This window comes from Motacilla alba, chromosome Z (genome assembly GCF_015832195.1).
Source record: "Motacilla alba alba isolate MOTALB_02 chromosome Z, Motacilla_alba_V1.0_pri, whole genome shotgun sequence".
NCBI classification, from domain to species: domain Eukaryota; kingdom Metazoa; phylum Chordata; class Aves; order Passeriformes; family Motacillidae; genus Motacilla; species Motacilla alba.
The window spans coordinates 33,157,300-33,182,579 of NC_052046.1; the positions used below are offsets into that span (position 1 = coordinate 33,157,300).

Sequence of the window (25,280 nt, forward strand, 5' to 3'; positions counted from 1 at the left end):
TTGGTGCAGATTAATGCAGCATAGATCTTGTAATTTTTATTACACTGTGAATCAGTTTTGATAAACATGAAAAAGAGTTTTGATTATGTAAATTTATACAGTTTATTGGATGTTAAACTCATTTAACTGCAAAATGTTGCTGAATTTTATTATGTCTCATTGAACATAGGTTGATGGTTTGCAGGATTCTGAATGTAGAAGAGGCTTCTTTAGCTAGAAACTTCACCTTAAATCCTAATCACATAGTATACGATTAAATGGTAACTTTCATTGTGTTATACATGTATATTAATCAGTGTGTAATTTTAAGTTAATTAATAGTAACTGTTGGTATCTGATAGACTTTGTCACTAATCCAACAACTTTTATGACATATGGAAAGCTCCAGTTGTTGCTATTGTTACAGGCAGTGTACTGTGCTGTACGGTGATAACAGCAGTGAAGCCACTGTTAGATCACCAGCAACCTGACACATTTCACTTCTGTTTGTAGAACCCATAAAAGTTAATATTTTCCTTGTTTGGAATGGAAATAATAAATGTGTAAGAAAGCACTTGAGAAGTCACAGAGGAAATGGAAGCAATCAGAAAGGTGAGGCATGCTTGAGATTCCTTTGTGTGTCACTGGAATTTCCATAAGAGCAAACAACCATTCTTTGTAATTCGGAAGGAATTTGTCAGTGGCAAATTAATTGCTGTTTTGATAGTAAATTTTGGACCTAAGGTTCGTTGTTTTCTATACCTGGTGGGAAAGATGAAAGACTCCTAAAAAGAGAACTAGCATGAAGCTAATGGGAATATCTATCATATTCCATCCCATTCACCATCTTCAAAATATTGCAACAAGATCTTCAGAGGAAGTTTGCATACCTGAAGAACAAATTGCTGCTTGATAACAAAAAACAAAATAAACTGTAAAATTTGTGACAGTTCTGAATGTATAACTAGGTCTTCTAAGTGACTTCCAAAAAAAAATGAGCATAGAAAAAGAAGCTATTTTTTTCATCTTTTTTCTTTACATCCTGCCTTGGAAGGAGCTTTCATAGGATCATAGGGTCATTTGGGTTGGCAGGGGCCCATGGAGGTCCAGGCTCACCCCCCACCACCCCTGTTCCACACAAGGCCAATGCAGATCAGATTCTACAGGGTCATGTCCTATCATGTTTTGGCTTTCTCCACTACTTCTCTGGGCCTCAGCTCCAGTGTTTATCTAATATACACTTTCCAATGAAACTATTAAATAAACCAGATTTGGCACTAGGTCTGGTCTTATTTTTCCAGAAAAATTGAGTGATCTTTGCATGCAGTAATTTTTCATTGGTTCTTCAAAAAGAGCGGATAGAAGATTTGATAGAAAATGTTTTCACTGGAAAGAATGATGTGGGAACAGAGTTATAACAGACTATCCTAATATAATAGAAAGATATGCATTTAGGGCTTGGACTTTTTTTTCAGAGGCAGGCCTCTGAATTGTGCCCAATCTGGATGCTCTAAGTAGGTTTTTCTAAGAACAAACATGAAATAAGTTGTTCAGCATTGCAGAAGCACTTGGATTTCAGATCTAAAGTTTCCAAAGTAACCATGGTGTTATGATTTGCCATATTTTTCTGTATGTTTGGTTTGGTTTTTTTTTAGTTCTTACATGGAAGGACCCCATAAGGACATTGTCCTTTATTCATTTGTTCCCACCACAGTTGGTCATGCATGCTGAGCCATGTGGACACTCAGTGGGGAAAAGGAGCATGTGACTGAATGCTGCAAGTAAGGATGTGCAGCAGTGTGGGTTGCATTGCATGAAAAGCTTAAATGGCACTGTGAGTATATAAATTCACAACCCTTGTTTCTTAGCAGTTTACTTCTTTTACTTACCCTTTTTTCTTAGCAGTTTACTTCTTTTACTTACCCTTTTGCTTCTTTCATCCCTTAGCAGGTAACTGGGAATTAAGGGAAGGGAAGGGAATGTATTGTTTGTATAGGTACTGCCCCAGACATGTGTCAATGTCGACCTAAGACAGACCTCTTGACTAAGAGACACTTGGGTTTTTGTCATCCAGCTGCCCCACCAGCTGTACAGGGAGGGAGAGGAGTACTTTGTGTTACCAGTGGGTTTTCAGAGCTAGCAGGTGCAGTGACATACACTTCTGATTCATACACAGTGGAATTGTGCATTCCCTTTAAAAATAGAGGAGTGGGAGTATTTCAGACTACAAGCCCCTTCTCCTACTCTTCCTTGGCCACTTTATTTTAGCGGTAACACAGTATGGTCTTCTCAGGTGTTGTTGCTCTGTGCCATAGATTCCTGTCCAGCATCTCTTACACAAAACTTTAAAATGTCCTCCAATTGTTTTTCTGCTTCCTAACATTATAGCTACTCCTGAATAGAAAAGTGTTCTATAGGCCTGAAATTTATCCTAACTTTGTAGAGAAGCCATAAGCTTTCAGTCAGATCAGACATGCTGTGAAAATAACAGAGCACCAGCAGTGCCTATCCTGTTGGAAGAACTACATTATGAACACACTCAGTGCAAAGTTTTGTTAGTAGTTTGGCAGTTTTTCAGAAGTTTATGACTTGGCCAAATTTTCCTCCCAGATGTCTTCCTCGTCTTCTTGTCCACATCTTGGAGAAATTTGAGTGAAACAGTTTGGGTTTTGTTTGGGATTGGGTTTTGGGGTTTTGATTGGGTTTTTTTGGCACGGATAATGTAAAATGTATTTTTCTTTAAGTATGTGTTTGGACTGTCTCAGCTGTAACTTTCTAAAAATGTTTTCTGAATCACATACCTGATACAGAAAATCTAAGTCCAAAAATTAAAGGTTGGCAAAACTATAAGTAACTGAGAACAGTCTTGTAATGGAAAATATTAGATTATTCTAATTGCTCCTGGCTCTGCCATTGAATTCTATAATACATTTTATTAAATTACTTCCATCTCATGTCCTCTTCAGATGTTACTGAGATTGTAAAAAGAAAAATAACAGCAATGTGTCTGATCTGCAGCTCAGAAACAGGAGGGTGAGGAATTAGTTGATGCAAGATGATTGGCCCCCTTCATTACCCCTTTAGAATTCTTACCCATGAAAAACATGCAGGTGAAAGAAAAGGTAAGTAGGGACAGAGGCTGTACAGAAAGATGAGTATTTTCTTGCTGAGGCAGTTGGAAATGACTTCTTAGTCACATGTAGGATAGGTTAGGTTGCATCTTATAGGGTAGGTTGCATCTTTTATTGCCCTGTAAATAGAAAAGTGACACTTAATCTAAATATGTAGAAGAGTCAACTTTTGCTGCAAATAAGAACTTAGAGTTAACTAGGCACTTGCATGCTTTCTGCAGGGATGCACTGCAGTTTCATAATAATAGAGCCTTTGTAACAGAAAAAATATTAGAAAAAGTTATTTATTAGCAGCATTTTGTGTGAATAAAAATGACAGAAGTTTTTCTATTCAGTACAAAAGTTAAAACCCAGGAAAATGGCAAGATTCAGAGGTTTGGATAGGCGAGTAAAGTTTTCACTAAGTACCTAATAAAGCAAGAAGAAAATTTGAAGCCTCAGAATGAAGGAAGGAGTGATACCTGTGACAGTATCATGTTGTACCTGTACGACTTCTTAGTGGTATCTCTAATAGTTTCTTGGAAGTATTTTTGTCCAACTGAATTTAGAGTTTTAAGTCTGTACGTATTTAAGTAGGGAACTTGGCTGGTGTCTGCTGGTGATGAACATCAAGTGTTCTGGTAAAATAAATGAAGATTTCTTTCACACCCAAGAACCCAGGACATGAAATGGGACTCATATTTGAGCTTAAACGAGTGTATGGATTCTGTTTCCTCATAATGCTGGTTTTAGGTAGATACTAGCTTTTGTTACGAAAGTGTTCAAGTCAAGTTAGTTCTTTGGTAGTCTGTGCTGGGCTGTGTCTTCTACTTTTGTCTTCACTGAGGAAAAGGCAATTGAGGATGTTTAGGCCTGTGAATAGTACTGTTTGATGCTTTGAGTTAATTCAAGCAACAGGCAGCAGTTAAAAACAGCACAATTTTCAGTCATTCACATCCTATTGCTTTTTTTGCAGTATTTATGCTTTTATTTACATGTGCTGCATCAGACTCAACTTATAACTTATTTAAAATCTCTCAGAAATGTGCTGGATACGTAAAACTGTATCTGGCTGAATACTTGTGCAGGCATGTAATTAGCTGATATTTGCCTCGCCATCTTCCAAGTGATTGAGAGACCAGTTAGAAAATAATATAATATTCAGTGAATCAATTTTCATGTTTTTGAAATGTTAAATACATGACTATACAACCTGTGTTCTTGGATAGCTTCAGTCTTGTATCGCAAAATTACTAATAGGATACTTTTATTGTACATATTATGGTGGATATTGGTTTTATTAGTATTTCTACTGCCTTTGAAGCTATAGAATCTGTTGACACAATTGTACCGGAGGTAGTTCCCATAATTGGTTTAGATGTTGCCTTTTCTCAGACATGGCTGTTTGAGTCAAAGTCTGTGCTGCCAGTTTGAATTCTGGCTCAGGAATATTTGCATTCACTGTGTCCTACAAGCTAACTATATAAATACTCTGTTAGTTACAGCATGTAAATTCAGAAGCCCAAAAACTTAAATCTCAATTTGGGTGCAATATTTTATTATTTTTGAGCACTGTTTGTGGTAGCTGCTGTTGCATTTTCTTCAGTAGTTGTGCAGAGCTTGTCACTTCCATTCTCTCTACCTTCCTTCCACGTGAAGAAGCATTTGATTTTCTGCAGCTGGATACATCGATAACCTCATCCTAGTAACCTGTTTTAGGTCTTGTCTCAGTCACAGCAGGCTTAGTCCAGTAACAAAACTGTCTTATATCTATTTGAGCTTATTTCTTTGTCCCACTTTGAATTACCATTCCGAAGAGATTGACCTGGCAAGGGAAACCTTTGGTGAGCAGGATGGCGTTCTTTAATAAATTGATGCAGTGACTTGTCTTTCCAGGAATGAGTGCTGATGTTTGAAACAGTGTTGTTAGTTGTGTGTAAGAGTAACACAGGTGGCAGGCAATTGCCAAGGTAATGAGGTTTCCATTTTGGAAGACAGGGCAATGCCAATTTATTTGAGGTTTGGATGATTTAACTCAGTGAAAGTGCCTGAAGGTGTTACGTGGATCCTGACTGCTCATCTTATTAACAGAATAACATTGGAATCCTCCATTTTGGGTCTGAAAATATAATAATTGCAGTATATAAATGTAATACATGAAGGATATTTGCTAAGTTGCACAGCCATTTAGAAACACAACCTCTGATTACTGCTCTTAAAAATTTGCTTGGATTAACTACTTCATGAAATGTGATAAAGATGAGCAGAGGCTTCTCAGATGGATTACTGTGAAGACCCTAATAAGAAATGTTGCAAAGTGGATATACATTATTTTTTCCCCTGGTATTTAATAACCATGATGAATGTGGAGCTGACTTTAATAGCTTGTGTGTATGGTATCTTGACTAAATCCTGTTGTGTTTCATATCCATATCTGTTTTTTTAGTCACCAGGAGAGAAGAAGACTAAATTCATGTACTATGGTAGACATACAATGGAAAATGAGACAGTGGGAAGTCAGTTCATTTGAAATGCTTATTACCCTCCTGCTTGTATATCTTTATATGTGTTCTTTGGCACCATTTACATTTCTGTTTGTAAGCAAAATATCTGTGCTTTGGAGGCATTCGGTCACCCAGGTGCGTTCACTTCAGACAGCAAATTCAAATGCAAACAGAATAACACAGACTCAATGTTTCTAGGAAAAAACTTAATGTTGTGTCTGACCTCTCACAAAAAGGAGCTTCTTGCTGCTAGTTGGCTGCAATATGAAGGTACTTGCATTGTGGTTAGGAATTGCTTCCTGCCTTGGGAAGTGAGAGGATTCATTACAGACTTTCCAGAGAAAATAGCAAAGGATTTTGTGACAAAATAGAAGATTCCTTATATTTTATCCAACTTAGATTTAATATCTTAGTTGGAAATACACTTCCAGCATCAGTTATTTTTTGCAGTATTGAAGTATTTTATCTCAATTTACTGTTCCAATTGGAAAGCTAATATTTTCCATAAAGAGGCTCATAGTTTTTCTAGTAATAGAACATCTGTGATAAGAGGCATTGAGATTATCCAGATGAGAAAATAGAGCAGATTATGCTAATTTTATTTTTTACCTGCATAACTATGGGATTAACATGGGTTTTAAACTTTTTCCTCTTTCAGTAAATGATCAGCACATTTTCCGTTAAGTGTGTCTGTAAGGAAGTTAGCCAAATAGGTAACCACGGTGACAAGGCGATTTTTGAAAGGATATCTGTCATTGTGTAACAGTTGTCCTCTGCGTGGCCAATAAAGAAAAATGCCAAAAACAAATCATATCTTGTAGCATCTTGGTTTGGTTACAAATGAGATTTCCATAGCCAGTGTATCATTGGCAAGGGGTAGGTTTTTTAGTTTAGAAAGCCAAGTAAGTTATTTTTCAGGAAATGACAGAGAGGGTCCTATGGGATTTTATGGACCATGTGTTTGGAAAAGATTGGTTTAAAGAGAGTTGAAAAAATCAGAAAACTACTTACTCTTACATGTCAGATACTCTTTCATTCAACAGTGACAGCTCTGTAGAAGCCTCCCTTGAGCTTCCCATGTTATAAGAATTACCAAACTGCCTGAATGGGTTGCCGTATAAATTGTTTTTCTATCTCTTCCTCCAAACCCTAAAAAATATGACAGACACCTCTAAAAGGCCATCTTCAGGAAGAATATCCCTGAATCCTGTTCATGCCCTTTGTACATTACTCCTACTAACACTGCCATTTTACAACTGGAGGAGCCTCATTCTGCAAAAGAATGTAGGGGAAGTGTAAGGAAATAATCCTTAACTATTTTGTGTTGTTGGTGGAAAATACCAACTGCATGCTGGAAGGTTCTTGAAGAGACTGTAATCTGATTTAGGTAGATACTGGTACCAGTAAAATGGGTAACTGTTAGGGAAGGGAAAACTTTTTAAGTAAACAAATGTCTGAAGGTTGTATAAATTGGTAAGGAGGCATTTGAATTAGGAATCACATTCACAAGAACAAGTGATTTTTCTTACATACACATCTTTTTATTTAGTTATTCTTTTTAGCAATGAAAGCCCAAATTAGATTGCAGTAACATGAGAATTAACAGAAGGAGTCAGTGAAACTACTGACTTGTTCTCTTATGCCACAGTAGAAAATCTATTTTTGTATGTTAAAAACAGTAAGGCTGTTTCCCCAGGCCGGAATGGATCATGTAACTGCTTCACACAGGCTGGAGCTGTTGGGAATACTCTCTGGAAATCCTACAGTGAACATTTCACTTCTCTGTCATGCTTTTTCTTCCTCACGAACTCTGGACAAAGCAATGTCATAATTGGATAATATCAAACTTTCATTTCCATAGTCAATAAAACTGTACTTTTTTCATTGTGCTGTAACTTAATATTGTGTATTGTACTTGGGACTAAGTGTAACAGTCTGATTTCATATAATAGATGTGACCATGCTTGGGGTGAGGGAAGGGACTCTTGAGTTTAACCCAACTTTTGAGCTGACTTAAGGTGAAATAAGCAAATCTTGTAACTGATGTTGCAGTGGGTCTGAGTCTCTTTCAGGCCCCTCAATAGAAGTGAAATGTGTGTTGAGCGGAGCTGTACTGCTGGAGGGTGAGGTGCAGGCACAAGGAGCACCTGCCCCAAGCGAGCAGCGAGGTGGAAGAAGCTGTGAGAACCGGTGCCCAAATGTCTGTGCCAGCTGAGTTGCCCCCCTGCAGCTCTGGCATTCTGCCTGCTCTCATAGCCATCAGGAGAATGTTCAGCATGTGTGAGGATGATACCAGGAAGGGTGGATGACTCTTAGCTAGTTCCTTCTCCCTCCCAACACTCTTGATTCCTTAGGCATTCACTTCTCTTCCTTTACTGCCTCTGGAAGACGCTCTTATCTCTTCTTTGGGGCCCAAAGCAAAACCACATGGAGCAAACTGGTCTAATCGGGGCTATACTGCTTCCTTCTTTACTGTGCCCCAACTAGTTTCCCAGTTCTGCAGCAGAAAGGGGGCCCTTTCCTTTTGGACAAACTTCAAGAGCTCATGTAAGGGCTGCTTGTGTAGAAGAGCAATTTCTAAAGAGAGGAGTCAACAGATGTGTCCAAAACCAACCCACCCAAGGAACAGAAGGTCTTAAGTCTCAGTAACTTGAAATAGTGGCGATAACCAAAGTAAACACTGGGTTCTAGACAAAGGAGAACTAGAACTAGGGGGAATATGTTTTGAGAGCCAAAGGGAGGTTTCCTTTGCCTGTCTCTGTGGCCCTTGTCAGCCTCCATGCCCTTGAGCTGCCCTGTGCCCGCTGCAGAACTGAGTTTTGCTGCCCTGCTTTCCAAAAGATGAAGTCAGAATAAGTTAATGTGTTTTCATTTGAGGAATAGTGAGATTCAATTTTATCAAGGCTACTCTGAAGTTTGAGTTGGCTCTGAATACTGTCCTTGTCTCCGCCTCTGCTGTGGAGGGCATTCAGAATATGGAGCATTGCCATGAGGCACTGACACTCCCAAGACACGGAACTGCTGTTGCAGCTACATGCAGCTCTGGTTACCACCACCACCCAGCTGCTCTTACTGATCATGTAGAATATCGTTTTCCCCTGAAACAGTAGGATGGAAATAGGCTTAAAGTTATCTTTTGATCTCTACTATTTTCTATGGTATTCTAGTCGTAGTCATCACACAACCAAGACAGAAAATGTGTCATTGTCTGAGCAATAATGAAACACTAAACACGTGGAAATCCTATTAGTGTTTCATGGACCGTAGCTGTCATTTCATTTGCTCTGGAATTCCTTCCATATGGCCATGGCAAAGGTTTAAGGTTGAGTTTTCTTGACACTTGGAATGCATTAGCTGTTCCTCAGACACAAGTCTGTCAAGTATACTGAAGCATCTGAAGGGATGTATTTATTTCTGTAAATAATATATTAAATACAATTAGGGTCAGAAAGCTTGGTCTTGAGAGATAAAAACATGACACTAGAATTTTGTGGAGTCTTCTTTCCTGGTGAATGTTAGACAAATGTATCTGGTTTTTGTAAATGTATCTTTTTCTGCTTCTGTTTTATATATCTCCTTATTCTAAATGACACTGCCCCAAATTCTTTTTCAACTGTAATTTTTCAAAAGTATTTCAATTCACTTTTTCATGTATAAGTATGCACAATGTGTTAGGATCAACTTACCATAATAGTAAAACTATATAGCCAGCATAATTTCTGTGAGTGAATGTGACAGTCATCTGTGTGTTTCTTGTGTAATAGAAAACCAAACTGAGATGTTACTACATTTGTTAGTTTTCATCCCTACACATGGTCATGTTTATCATTCTTGTCTGCATTTTTTTGTTAAATTGATCATTGTATGATTTTTTGAGATTAAGTTACTGGAGCTGCATATTTTTGCATCAGATTATCAGATAAGATATGTCCTTTTGTATCCATGTATGTGTGTGACATAGGTAAGAACTGAATGGGGGCAGTGTCAGTATTACCTACAATACATGATATACACTTGTGGGCACCATGGGCAGTTTTTGTACGTCTTATTAGTTCCTGTTTTCTTCCATTTGTGCTTTCTGTCTTCAAAATTCACAGTGATACCGTACCAATTTTTGCCCCCATCCCATTTAGTTGCTATGTAAGACTGTCAAGTTTCTGCAACAAGAAGAGAAATGTATATGTTCTTTTTGAAGGTATCGGAAAAGGACCATTCATTTAGAGGTTTGGTAATGATCAGAAACAGATAAATTCAGGAAAGTAGCCAAATCAGGCATAGTTGCTAACAATAAGAAAAGAAAATGGTTTCCAGGATCTGAATATAATCCACATAATTGGAACAAAGTGAAGAGGGAAAAAAATATATGTAAATTTGTTTTATACGCAGACCTGAAAGTTTTACTATTTTATTAACAAAGACCTTAGGAATTCTTCTTTTGAAATTTTCATCACAAATTTGATGATTATGAATTACAGTGGCAGAGCTGCAATTCTGCTAGTTTAAGAAATCAGCATTATTCATACTGATATCCAGTTCAGAGATTTTTGCCCTCTACATTGTTAATGTGTATTAAAGTCTGTTGGAAGAATGCTTTTAATGGATAATGATCTTCTAGCTATGTGCAGACATCACTGATAGCTATTGTGGCTGCAGCTAAGAACAGTGAGTTGTTTCTAGTGTCAAAGTAGTCTTGGAGTTTTCTAATTGGTGTCTTAAAATCTATGGTCCCTTGTGTCCTAGTCAGGGTGAACTGCAAATCGTTCAGTGCAGTATAATTTCTGGTATTCCAATGACTATGGGAAAAGTATTTTGCTTGTTTAATTCAGAGATTAATTCTTGCATTTTTCATTTAACTATCTGTCACTTATAAAAAGTCATATATCTTTTCAGAGTTATCTGTTCAAGGAACATGAACATTTTTACTAGAAAAGTAATTTCCTAGCACTGTTGCAGTTTTCCCCCCATAGTTCTTCCGTCTTTATTTTGGCACTCCCATCTATGTTCACCAGTTTCCTTATATTGTTTTTGTGCCAGGGCCTGCAATTGCACGGTTAAATTTGTGCGAGATTTGCTTATAGCTATTTTGTATCCATTAAGAGATCCCATCTCTCTCTCAACTAAATATATTTCTTGTCTGTCACACAAGGCCCTGTGATTTTATGAAACAGTGGCAGAGAAACTAATTTATGTTTTTTAATTTGCTCTTGTGAATTGTTATCTGGTAAATAGTGACAAGGCAAACCTGGAATTTATGCAGTCTGAGTTAAGTCATGTAATCATACAAGTTCATAAACATAATTGTGATATTTCTTGCATTTCTGCTTTACAAGTTACTTTGTAAATCAGTTTAATATTTAGATTTAAATTAAGCAAAAACCATTTCTGGATTGTCCACTTATTTATCACAAATTTCTTTATGTTTCCAAAGTCTAGGTACTACAGTGAGTAGATTAGAAACATCATTTGCACAGTTTTGTTTTCAAATGGTGATATTCAACTTCAAGAATAGCAGAGTTGTTTTTGGTTTTGTAAATTTTAGGTGTCTTTTAAAGCTGGATCTGAGGCCTCTGGATAGTGAGGGGCAAGTTAAAGTCTTTACACTGGTGCAAGGAGTTGAGGGTGTAAGGGTGGCAGTGTCTGTATTTTGAGATATCATTACTTTGCATGCAAAGCTATGCTTCTTTCTTTCAACGTCTTTCTTTCACCTACTTGCCAAGGGAGTGGTTACAGCTGAGGCGGGAGCACCTTAGACTTCTCTAAATTGCTTGGCAAATCCTGAAGCCCACAGAATTACCTGTTGGCTTACTTAAAGTGGTGAGAGGCTCTTAGCTGACTGAGGTGTAAGTGTTATAAGTTCCTTGTAGTTCCTGGAGATTTAATATCAAGTAAATACAAAGCTGTTTCAACACATTAGCTAGAGACCCATGATTACTTTTCATTTAACTGCTTTCGTATTTTGTTATCCATTCTTTCTAACAAATTATCCTTAAAACGCCTTTGTTCTTGTGCAATCCAAAACAAATTGTTCCTTGCAGAACTATTTCTTTCATGTAGTGTGTAGAATATTAAATGTAATTAATATTTTCCTCTCATTTTATTAGTATGTTAAGACTTAACTAAAGAAAAATGTCTACATTGGATTTTCCTTTGCATATGATTCTCTTTAAAACTCTGAACCTAGTTGTCAGGATGCCTCGGAGTTTTTTCATGTGTGGAGGAAAATTTTTTAATAGCCACTGGCTGTTCTTCCAAAGTAGTCCAAATAGAAGGGGGGTGGGGGGTGGGGAAATCAATGCACCCAAATAAGATCATCTGCTTGTACAGTTAGGACACAGACATAGTCCTATTCAAAGACGTAGAATGTAGCACAGGTTATTACAGCAACAAAACCAAATTTTGGCAATGTAAATATTGGTGGGAAATGACTATGGTCCTATCCATATTGCATTCAAACAAAGGTAAAAGTCTGGATTAAATAAAATGCTGTCTGTTTTTAATGTTTTTTGGCTAGCCAGTGAAAACCATAGCATTTTGACCTGTTTGAAAGGCAGGTTCTAGTGGACAATAGAAAGTGTTTATCCAGTGTGGTATGTCAGTGTTTGCTCTTATCAATGCTAACTGGGCATGTTGTGACAGAAAACCGTTTTTTCTGCATTCAGACTGTTTTCAAATTTATTTCACAGAACATTTTATTTGACTAAGTTTTGGGTCTTGATATGATCATCTGTGCTGAACAGTGTTTCTCATTGTCCTGAAAATAATTATTTCCAGCATTTTCTGGGCAAAACAGAAAACAAAGAACTCCTAGATAGAACAGGCACCTTTTCTGTATTACTTCTCTGCTGATTTTGTCTTCATTTAATAGACCATAGTTTCTTGAGTACCTCGAAATATTTCTCGTCACTTGCCCTCAAAACTGACCTGCTGACCTGAGAATCAAGAAAATGTCATGTTAGTGACTACTAATTAGTGGATCCAGAGAGTTGCTTCTCCTGGCCTTTCAACCTTCCAGAGGCAGCAACAAAAGCTGTCACATGTATCATACAAAGAAAACAAGCATTTGCCATGTGTGCATTTTGTTTTGTTTTTTTCATAGAGCGTACATAGCACAAGTTCAATTGAGACTAGAGATGAATTTGTAGGTTAGGACGAAATTAGCCTAGAATATAGTGCTTGCATTTATTTCTCTATTTCCATGCATAACATAATGCGTATATTGCCCAGTTCTTATTGGACGTGTGAATGTATTAGTATGCTGCATTGTAAGAAGGGGAAAAGAATTAAACTCTATTTCTTTTCTCCCTGTTTGGTTTTTTTTTTCTGTCCCTACCATTCTTTTTTATTTTGATTAGTTCAAAGTATATTGCATCTTTCTGAAAGGAGATATTTTAATGCTTAGTTTTTAATGTAAAGCATATAGTCCCTGCTTAAGCTGTTTTTTTCTATGCTTTTTGAAAGAACAGGTTAACAGAAGATTCAGCCATATTTACTATTTATCACTGTTGTACTCCTGCAACTCATTAGGCACATTGGGTTTTTTGGTACTACTTAGAAGAATGACTATGGTAAAATGTGCAGTTACAGCCATGTCACTGAATTGTATTGTGCAAGTAACCTTACCTTCTTTTTTTTTTTATTGTTTATAATTTTCAGGTCTTTAAAATAGAAGTGCTGGTGAGTGGAAGGAAACATTTTGTGGAGAAGAGGTATAGTGAATTCCATGCACTTCATAAAAAGGTACTGATATTTTTCTTTATAATATGTTGCTTTGTTTTGCCTCAGTGTTGTTTTCCTCTCTCTTGTAATTGTTACTATACATGGTTTATCTTAAATACATCCTGTGATTCATGCCTCTGGAAATTAATTCCTAACTAAGTCAATTTCTTTGTTTTATAGAAGGGAGTGATGATTTCTCACATGTTACTAAGTCTCCTTTTCTTTTTGATTATTGTTTACATGCTGTATGGCTAAAATGCTGTCTGTAGTATGCTTTTGTCTTCTTGTAAAGTCACAAAATAAGTCCCATACCAATGACAAATAGAGTGTTTTTTTCCTAATTAGGAAAATCATTTGTCAGTTCTATACATTTTATTGAGATGAGGAAACAACTTTTGTACATGCGAAAACCAGATATGAAAATGACTGAGTCAAGCATCTCAATTAATATAATATAAAATATCTGCTAAGCTTGTCTACTGAATTATCTTAGTAACAAATAGAAGGGAGCTCAGTAATTTCAAGGCTGGTTATCCACTAATACTTCCTTAAATTGCTTTGACCGTTGTTAAAGTATGAATTTTTCTCTCCAAGCTGAACTGAAAGACTGCTGTGCAGTTTTTTCTCTACTTTATGGAGGCCAGCTGTTGTGAAGGAGAATTCTGGAGGAGCATTGCAGCAGTGGGACTATACTGAAGAACTTCAGTCCTAGGATCTTGGTCAGCTAAATGTCTCTTGGTTTGTAGGTCTGATGGCAGTGGAGTGTGGGCACAATCAGTTATTTTGATGCTGCTTGCTTTCATTTTGGAAAACCTTCGTCTGCAGACAACGGAGACCAGCATGGGTATTTACAGCTCCTGTCAGTGCAACGTCAAAGGAGTCCCTTTCCGCCAGTGTGTTTGCTGGTGGTCCTGAATTAGCTCAGGAAAGAAGTGTTTACCTGAGGTTGATTTTGCCAGGCTTGTAAGGGAATTAGGTTTAAGCAAACTTGTCTGAGCAAAAGGCATCATATTGACCCATGAAAATCTAAAGACAAGTTCCAATTGCTTAACTGCACCATAATGAAGATGTGCTAGTGTTTCTTGCCTCAGTAGTGGTATCATCTGCCATTTATTAATTCTCATTTCCTTGTTTATTGTTTTACTACAGATATGTCTCAGATATTGTCATTCTTGTGTTCATATTAAATATTAAACCAAATAAGCAACAGTGTCAGAAACCGTAAAATAACTCACTGACCCTCCACTAAGCCTTGTGATATATGAGTGCTTTGTTTTACAAATGAAAATAATTCTGCAGTTGAAGGTAAAGCAGATGAATAAAGTTTATACAGTGAAATAGGTTAGGATACATTAAGAGGGAAAAATCAGGATTTTTATCCTTAAAATGTGCCCTATCCAAGCAGGCAATCTCCTACTGTTAGAATAGTATAGTACTGTATAATGCTGTGTAGTACAGAATTAGAATTAGAAATATAATGGAATATTTTCAGTTGGAAAAGATGTAGTTTATAATAGTCAAACTGCCTAAGCAATGCAGGGATGACCAGAAATTACAGCATTATATTAAGGGCATTGTTCAAATGTCCATGACAGGCTTGGGACATCCACCACCTCTTGAGGAAGCCTGTTTCTGTTTGATCACCCACTGGTAAATAAATGTTTCCTGATGTTCACTCTAAATGTAACCTGGCACAGCTATGAGCCATTCCCATATGTCCTGTTACTGATCCCAGGGAGAAATGCTCAGCACTTCCGGCTCCACTTCCCCTCCTCAGGAAGTAATGCCATCACCCCTCATCGTACTTTTCTCCAAACTAATCAAACTCAGTGTCCTCAGCCACTTGGCATCTATCTGCTGAGCACCTACAGGTACGTCCTTTGCAAGCAGAGGAGAAGAAAGCCAACACCAAGGCTGGATATGGAAAAGGGAGAAGCCTGTGGTTGTGGGCAGAAGCCTTTCCCAGGCTGCTCACCATCTGAGCAGCTGCCACATGTGCAGCTGTCCCTTCACAGGAGCAGGACTTGTACTTCCCCTTCTTGGGCTCCTCCTGTGGCAGGGTATGACTCTGGCATGATGTAAAGAGCAGCACCAAATTGTGACTCCAGGCAAGAGGAGAGGTTCAGGCACTGCCGCAGGAAGGCTGTGCCAGGCAGTGCAGGCTGGTAGGAGAGTAGAGCCCAGGGACAGGGAGCAGAAGATAGGGAGAAGAAACAGGCCTGGGGTGATGAGCTGTGGGTCATGGGCTGGCTCTGGAGACCCCCATCTGAGAACAGCTATCCCAGGATCAGCTGGGCAGTGCTTGCATGTAGAGGGACAATGATACAGACCTGAGACAAGTAGAAGGAGCCATCAGGATGGATTAACATTCCATCCTACCTAGCAAAAAAGCAAATAAGAATGAGGACAGAATCTATACTGTTAATAACACTGAGACTTTTCCTATAGATTTGTGCATTTATTTTATTTCCAAAATTGGGGCTGGGAGCTTTTGAGGGCTGGCACATGCCACAGTTGATGCCCAGTCCTGCTTTTAGCCGTGTTCCAAGGCACCTTCCAACAGCACTGATGTGGTGCTGGGCTCTTGTTTGCTGGAGAGGCCTTGGGTGTCTCTTTCCCTTCTTTTTAGGAGTTGCTGTGACCTTTCAGGGTAGCATTTACTGTTCCATTTGGATGTGGCAGCCCTAGGCACAGCCTTCCCTGACTCAACCTGGGGCTCTTCTTGCTCTGTAGAATGGCAGTGGGAGCCAAGGGGTGGCTGCCAGGATCCCCACCAGCAGCAGTGGAGGAGGTGGCCTTTCTGCTGCTGCACTGCACAACAATACACACACGCTGCTGCATGAATGTCACTATGCAGATTTGGAGGGACACCCCCAGCATCCAGCCCAGCAGCTCTTCATTCATCCTGTGTTTGGTTGGGATGGTTGTGATGGTGTCTTCCACCATGGCTCATCCAACACTGTTGCCAAATATTTCCATCCCCTGGTGGATCTATGGTTGCAATGTCTGGAGGAGCGTAGCATGGTTCTGAAAGCAGTTCAATGAGCACACAGAGGTTGGGTGCCACCCACAGGACATCTGAGCACTCCTTCTTGAAGTGCACCTTTGTGGTGCTCCAAGATGATGGAGGTCCTGGGCAACTGGATGTCCCAGAGCCACACCCACCTGGTGGATGACTCATGTCATAGGGGGTGTGGTGACATGCTCCAAGCAGTCATCGTCCAGCTGAAATGATTGCAAGACTGACCGTATCCTCCTCTTGCAGAGGGGGTACGTGAGCTTGTCCTCAGCCCATTGCAGGATGGACAGGTAGCAGAGCTGGTGTAGAGTCCACGTCACAAGTGGCATTCTCCCAGATGTCCAGAGAGATGGGACAGCAGGTCTAAATTCACTGTAATTTCGGAAGCTGCACAGTTGCTCCGTGTAAAAGTTGTGGATGACTGCAGTCTCACTTTCAGATTTGTCTTCTTGTGCACTATTTTCACTGCAATAACTCCTTTTGCAGAGATATCTTACAACACCAGAAAAACTATAAATTATGCCCCCTTTCAGAAATACCAGCAAAATGAACAAATCTGAAAAACATATATTAACCAGGCACTTAGCACCACACTTCAATTTGTTTTGCTTTCTTATTCACTTGCTGTTTATAATACTCTGCAAATGAGTAGAGACTTTTCCTTATTTGTTCTCTGCGCAGATGCAAAACATATAGCATATTTTGGCAACAATATACCTTTTCAATAAGTCTTACTTTTTGAAGTTGTGAAATTTTGGTTAGTGTTGTTGAATAGCTCATACTCTGAACCTTAGTGCTTTCGATGTTACAGAAATCCTAGAGAAAGTATTTGCATCAGTTTGCTATCAGTTTGCTATCAGCATGCCAATATGGTATTTATCTTCCTCTCTTCCCCTTTAATTTAAAATGTATGTTTCATTCTGAATTCCTGTGAGTACATGGCAGTTGGAAAGGTCTCTTTAGACTTGGTGCATACTCAAGGTGTCTTTAGTGCTGGAGATATCCGTAGATAGGAGAAACAAAGCTTCTGTAGAGAACACATGTAGCAGAAAATAGACGTCGAGGCTGATGAGGAGATTGTGCCTTTCGCTGGAGAACAGTGTGCCCCACTGGCATTGTGGGGAGGAAGGAGGACTGTTGCTCACAGAAGACATTATTCATTCATCAGAATGCCAATCAATGTTTTGATTAATTATATTTTTTAAACAAAGCTGTTTTGAACAACGTGTCTGGATTTCTGTCATGGGTTAAATCTTTCATAGATTCCAGTTATGTAAAATTGTAAAGCCCCACTTCCTGTGTAATCTGGCTGTAATGGAAAAGGTTTAAAATACTTTCAAGACTTCCATGTTACACCAGGAGTATAAATTATTCTTTTCACAGAAACGACCCACAGATGTTGGCTTCTATGAAATAGTTTGCATAGACCATTATGTTTTGCCCTGATTATGAACAACAAACCTTGCCTGTCAGGCAATGCACCCTTCCGATTCCAGTATTATATATGTCTGAACAAAAGTTTTATTATTCTCATGTGGAAATTTTTTAGCAAGAATTAAATTATTTCTGGGTGTATAACATAGTTTAAAATACAACCATTTGTTAATATTTATTCCCAAATACTTTTTTATACTTCTTTCCCTATATGTTAATAAATATTGGTAGTTCTTTTTAAATACAATAATGCTAGAAGGTCACAATGTTAAAACTACTGCAGTGAAATTTGCAAAAATCTGAAGTGTAAAACATCTTGTTTTGCAAGTTGTCTATAATTTTAGAATAACTTGTGTATAGTTCATATTGTTTTTTCACAATTGGACAAATAACTCTTTACTTGATCATGTTCGCCATCTTTAAGTCTTTCAGGAAATAGAGACTACAGTGTGTCAATAGGCATTAATTCATTGTTATAGACAGGAAGGTACTGTGGGCACTAATAGTCCTCAGATAAATATATTTTGTTTTGTGTTGGGACAAGTCTTAAGCAATACAGCTAATGCATACGTAGTTTTGCTTAATATTCCTTGACATTTTTATAATTACTTATAGCAATATATATGACTGGATAATTGTAAGCATAAAAAAATGGGCTTTTAATATATCTTTTGTATATCTGTATAATGTTAGCTTTATACTTACAACCAGTATATATGCCAGCACATTAAATAGTTGGGGTTTGGATGTTTTATATGTAACAGGGCCACAGAGCACAAGAGGATTGTTAATCATCAGCTGAGTTACCAGCCACAGAGTATTTATCTTGTAAGCAGCTCAGTCTTGGTGGATGCTTGTATAGTTTCAGATTTGTCTGCACTCATCTGGAGCTTTCTCCTCATTTGTTGCTCACTTGCAGGTGCTGTCAGAGTTCGTAACAACGGTGACTATAGTTTCTTCAACATCCCCAATCAATTTAGAGGGGAAAACGGGGGGTTGTATTCTGTTTTTAAAATCAGTTAGTAAACGCAGCGGGGTTTAGAGTTTTATTTTCGAGTTGTTTTTCTCACTTCACGTTTAATTGCAATTTAACACTGTTAAGAAATAAGGAAGTTGCAAAATGTTTCCAGAGCAATTGAGGTTTCCTGGCTGCAGCTTCGATACTTGTGATTGCAGAGACGTTGATACGTTGCCACTGCTTTTTCCTGTAGTGACATCCCAGCAAGCTCAAAGATGAAATGTAAATTCTCAGTTTCCCATGGGTATGCATGTCAAAGTCAATTTTGAGTTTCTTTCCTTGCATTCTTTGCTTCAGATTTACTCAGAGGCAATATCCAACAGAAAGAATGCCACCTTCTATTAAAATGCAATGGAGTGTATTTCAGTTATGATTTTTGCTCTGTAGTTTTGAGTAAAACGTTAATATTTTTTTGATTTAAAACAAATGTATTGCTCCAGCAAGAAGATTTTTAGTGTTGTCAGGTTGCATGTTTTTGTCTATCTATGTACAATCATATGTATACATACATATATAAATATATATATGTGTGTGTGTATAGATTTATATAAATACACATTATGTATAGATCTATGTAGATACATGTGTAAGGTTTCCTATGGGAATGTTTAGATGAATAGTTATGGAGCTCTCTTTGAAATAAAATCAGTGACAATCTTGCTATTTCTCTGTGTAAGATATTAAAGACAGCCTGTCAATCTGTTGGTACACTTTGAGAGCATAAATATTTCACTCTCTTGATTGTCAGCTCTCTAGAGAAATGGTTAGCACTCCTCCCTGTACTTTTCACACCTGTTCATAATTGTCTAAGTCTGGAATTAAAAGCCATCATTGTGCGTTCACTGTGCTTAGCAAGGTAATTTCTGGTTATGTCACGATAATGTTGTGAGGTATTGTCCCAGGCAGACTAATGGGAAAATCTAATTTCAAATATTCTCATGTAGTGGTTGCCATTTTATTTTCAGGCTATTAGTCATAAAAAATTGTTAGTCGGGTTCCTCTTTACTGTCTAGGGCAACTGGATATGAAGATTTTTAACCTCATTCCGTAGGTATGACAGCTGTTATTATTTCAGGGAGATGATTGTAAGTAACTTCATTTCTATGCTGTTGTCCTTAATACATAGGTTTTTATGCTTCTTTTTTGGTTTGTTTTTTTTTGTTTGTTTTTTTTCCTTGCAGCTCAAGAAGTTCATAAGAACACCAGAGATCCCTTCAAAGCACGTGAGAAACTGGGTCCCCAAGGTCCTGGAGCAGCGACGACAAGGCTTGGAGTTGTACTTGCAGGTGTGTCTCCTTGCAGCCTGCTGAACGTAAAAGCAGCGTCTGTTTCCACAGCATGAGAAAGTATGAAGTGTGGCATTTTACTGATAGGCAATTTTAGGGGTGGAAAGTGATCTGTATACTTACCAGCAGCAGTGATTTCTGTTCACTTAGCAGAACTACCAGCTAGAAATCCAGACTGTTTTGCATTTCTTTCCCTAATTTTTTCCAAAGGCTGCTCATTGACTTCGGTGAAACTTCATTTTCTTCTGCCTAAAATGGGGAAAATAACATTATTCTTTCCAAAGTTGTTATGACTATGCCAATCAAAAGTGTGGCAGAAAAACTATAAGGAGGCTTTATTTAGCTCACCTCTATTTAGATAGACTAGGGAAGCATCAGCTCATCAAATTCATATCATTCTGCTATACATGCCTGTATATGAATTGTTCCTCTAGCTGAAATATGCACCTGTCATCTCATATTAATCCCAGTTGGTTTGGACATTTGCCTTAAGTCTTAGGTTCTACCTAGATGGGTCATGATTTTGATAAAGACAATAAAAGGAGTCTTCAGGAATTATGCAGTTGTATAGACGTCTAAATATATCAGGAATAAATCCCATTCATTTTTAATAAATGGAATTTCTCTTGTCACCATGATTGCTTTAAAAAATGTCCTGTGGTGTACGTTCACAGCTGTTTCTCTGGTGGCAAAACCAGATGAAGGTGTTCCTCTAAACATGTTCGCAGTTCAGTGCACTTTTAGCTACACTAGTGCAAGTGCTGTTTTACTGAAGGGGTTCATAAAAATAATGTGTCAAAACATAATTGTTTTAGGAGGAAGGCAATAATAACAGTCTTCTATTTTTACTCGCATCAGCCACTTGCAGTGAATTTTTGGTTTTTCTGATTTCCATGCAACTTTCTTTTGGACCTAATCACTACCAAGGCACATATACCAGTTAGTCTTAAGGAGCTGATATCGTTAAAAAGGTAATCTGGTTATCACTTTTAATTGCTGATAAACTGTAAAAGAACATCTCCCCCTACTGGAAGAGTTAGTCAATTCTTGTTTTTTTGCAGTCTTGCACATTTAATTAACTCTTCCTCTATTCTATTGCTGTTGGCTGTCATAGGAACATGCAATGGTTTAGGTTGGAAGAGACTGCTGGGCATCATCTGTTTAAAAACATGACAAGCTTCTAAGTTATATCCATACTAATGTGCATACTAATTTAAACAAGAAGAAAAGTTGGTAATACTTTTGTCAAAGTAATTAATTTCTGTGTCCACTAGTTGAAAGCAGAATTAATCATCAGTGAAATTTTAACTTTTAAGATAATTGGAGCCTGGTTCTAGACAATAAAAATTTCGTAGTTAGGCACTTCAGTTATGAGACATTTTTTAATAGTGCCAAGCATTTGCCAAAGCACAGTGTAGAAATATACTACGATTCCAAAGGTGATCAGTTTTTTATTTAACACCATGTATGTAAAATATTGCAAACATGTTTTCAGGTGGTACTGCTGACAGTTTATCTCTAGGAGTTGTTTGGCTACTACTGTCACTAGTCAGTGGTGCTTGTAGCCAGACAAACTTTTGCAGCAGATAAACTTTTATAAAGACATGCTAGTCATTAATTGGTTTGAATAAAACCAGCCAGAACCATATGTAAATACTGTGCTATTACACAGATGTAATGTTCAATGAATTTGTATTAGCATGCCATGCAGATGGCCATCGAATACAGACCAGTACCTGACAAGGTCTAACCATATTGGGTTCTTAGGATATTTTAAACTAAGTAGTTGTCTGTAATTAAATGCAGATAAAAATATTGACATGAAATGGGTAGTAGAATCACTCTCCACTAAGTAGTAAAGAAAGCAAGACATTCCCCTGTCTAAGACAGATGGTGCTGCAGTTGCCAGGACCTTGTTACTTTTTGTGACCTTTTCATGATGAAACCGCCCTTTTAAATCCTTTCAGCACAGGTTGTTTGTTTCTTGGAGTGGATGGACAGGAACTCAGAAACATTTCATTATATCTTTCTGAAGAGCAGCAAAATTATAAATAAATGAAGTATTATTAAATTGTGAGCTACAAAGAGTATTTATTTATTTATTATTTTTAATGTATCAGTAGCCACTGGCAGCTAATTTTCATAAGACTGTTTATTTTACTTCTGTTTTTGAAAGGTTGGGTCAGGACTTTTTCTTGTTATAGTAGACCAATTTTAATAGAATTTTGAAAGAATTATTTATCTTACACTATTTTTAAGTCAGACTTTCATATTTTACGAGTTTGACTGGAATGTGCTACTTTTGTTTTTTGTACTGTGAAACAATTGACTAGAGCACTAATACGCTTAGTAATTCAACTGCATGTATAATAATATTTACAGAGTCCTTGTGAATACTGAGAACAATCAACTGACTGACAAGAGGAAAGAAGGATTATGTTTAATTTATTAATGAGGAAACAGATGCAAAGATAAGTGAATGACAGATTGTGGCCCCAAACATTCAAGCAAATTAGTATGAAGAAATAAGCTATTGCTACTCTGCTTATCATGGTAAATGTCTCTGTGTATGAGCTTAAACTACAGCACAAAGCACTTAAACTGAGCTGATTTAGTCTTTGCTAAATAAGAAAATCACAGAATCACAGAACAAACTGAATTAGAAGGGACCCACAGGGATCATGAAGTCCAACTCCTGGCCCTGCACAGCAGAGCCCCAGGAGTCACCCCATGTGCCGGAGAGCACTGTCCAAACACTTCCTGAGCTCTGTCAGGCTGGTGCTGTGACCACTGCCCTGGGGAGCCGGTTCAGTGCCCAGCCACCCTCTGGGTGAAGAACATTTCCTGATATCCAGCCTAAATGTCCTTTGACACAAGTTCAGGCCATTCCCTTGAGTCCTGTCACTGGTCACCACAGAGAAGATATCAGTGCCTACCCCTCCTCTTCCCCTCCTGAGGATGTTAAAAATGAGGCCTCCCCTTGGTCTCCTTTGAATCTCAAAACACCTGTTACTGCCAGTAGAAGAGCACTTAACCAGCTTTTACTTCCTTGTGGTGGCCATTGACTAGGTAACTTTATACTTACTTACTTGTATATCTGAGCTTGTAGCTTGCAGTACAGCAGAGATGAGAATCCACATGGTTTTGATTTTAAATTTGTAAAATAAATCACTGGATTACACTATTGCTCCCAAAAATCTCTCTTGATAGTAGTTTTAGTATGCAGCAAGATTTGGACTTTATTTATGGTTAGAAATATCTTCTCTTGATGAGCTTCATGAGGAGCTTTGTGTTGAAGAAAGGTAGAAGATAAAGATTTTAAGCAGCTGATTTTATAAGGTGCCTATAATTTGAGAAGGGCTGCCAAAACAATCTGCCCTGAAAGCCTGTGACTCCTCATAGTAGTGAGTGTAGATAAGTGTTTTTGCCTTAAAGTACCACAAGGTGAAGGTAAGTGTGAAGATGATAGAGCAGGCTGATAACCAGCATTGTAGCTTCTGGATAGTGTTTGTTTGGTTTGGGTTTTTTTCATTCGCTGTCCAGTCTTGCACTGACTGTTACCACAAAGCAATACAGAAATATAATTTGTTTTGTATGTGTATTTAAATAAGATATAAATCACTTTTTAATAATATATAAATCACTTATAAATCACAGTTTTTACTGTGTATTAGTTCAGTAAGTCATTTTGTAGATGGATCAAATGAACAGGTAGTTGGGTCTTATTTTGAATGTTGAGGGGTGACACTGGAGGGACCTTATCTAACTGGCTATCAGAGCAGCTGCTCTGGATCATATCAGTATTTGTTACAAATACATTTTATATTATATACCAGTGGAGGAGCAGTTTTTACAGAGCTTATTTCCTGTGAATTGGTAATGGGGAAGAATTTGATCTAGCCACCTGCTCATTTGGAGTTAGGTCATATCCTTGTCCCAGTAAGCTGACACTGGATGTTATTGCCATCCAGTCTGTCTGCCCCAGGGACTTGCCCTTTGACAGGTCTGCCTTTTAAAGTTCAATGGAATAGATATTTTCAACCCCCTTGGGCTAAAGAAATCTCATCATTTGCTGATATCATCAGTCCAACAAGATAACAAGCATCGTTAACAGAATTCACTTTGAAGTGGCACCCACACCTCAGCATGAGACTTGATAGCTGCTGCTAGTCTTCACTGAAATAATTTGCTTATAGGGAGAGATTTTGAAGGAAGCCCATATTTTTTATTAGTGTCAGGGTACTAACTCATTTCATGTGGTTTGGGTGACCTGAAGAAATTCTTCTTGTAACTAGCAGGAGCTCTAATACAAAACAGAGAGTTGTAGACCTTCAGAAGTGTTCTGTATATATGTAGGGTGTCCATGTACATACGTCTCTAACCAGAGTTAATATGTAGAGCTAATATTTCTCTCTTGGCTGAGGTCAAGAAAACATACTTGCCTTTTATTTATTCTTGAACTTTTTGCAAAGAGAACAGTCCTGATTCCTGGAGATAAGATTGGTTAAAGTTCTCCTTGGCTGTGAGACATGAAGACTTGATGAAGTTCAACATTCCAGTAGTTTCAGGAATCCAAATCTTAAAAATGAGTTATGGCATTTATGAAACTGGACTAGAGATTTGTTTTCCATTTAAGGAAATAATCTGGAGATCTGAGAAGCACTTTGACCTATATTTCAGTATTCTTCAGAATGCAATTCTCTTTAAAAATATTTTAACTACCAATCCTTCCTGAAAAACATAAGTAAAACCATATCTGTTATGATTTTTCTCTTAAGAAATTAAAATCCAATTCTATACTCCTTAGCTGTCTTAGTTTCCAGCCGCATGGAGTTAGGAAAACAGTGGATGTAATAATGTAATGAATAATGTGTAGTTGCTTTATGAGTAAGCTCATCAGAAATATAAAGAAGAAAAGCACACATTATTATATTGATTTTTTTTCTCTTTTTGGTGGAACAGTTCAACTGCAAGTGTAAAAAATGAGGACAAATGAGCTATTTGTGTAGTTAGTTAGACTGCAGAGGACAAACTGTCAATATAGAAAATTTGGCTCAAGGTGTCTTTTCTTCATGGGCCACTATGAGTTTCTTTAATTACTTCAATAAGCATTGATACAGAATTCCTTGCAGTAAAGTTTAAATAAGTAAATAGCCTTTCCTGACTGGATAGTGGATATGAACAAAATTTTTGTGCTATTTTATTTTAAGGTGA

The 25,280-nt window shown here is 37.7% G+C and overlaps 1 protein-coding gene across 3 annotated transcripts in view; it reads left to right on the top strand.

Annotated features, from left to right (window-relative positions):
* SNX24 (sorting nexin 24) overlaps positions 1-25,280 on the top strand; it is an 87,696-nt gene that overhangs the window by 31,693 nt on the left and 30,723 nt on the right. For 2 of the 3 annotated variants that reach the window (XR_005255156.1, XM_038123414.1), the window contains exons 2-3: positions 13,247-13,330; positions 19,962-20,066. Coding sequence is in view for 2 of the 3 variants with exons in the window: in XM_038123414.1 (XP_037979342.1) it covers positions 13,247-13,330; positions 19,962-20,066 (189 nt within the window). In the remaining variant the exon portion in view is untranslated. Of the gene's footprint in view, positions 1-1,679; positions 1,814-13,246; positions 13,331-19,961; positions 20,067-25,280 lie in introns of those variants that run through there. The other variant, XM_038123415.1, reaches the window with a different exon arrangement.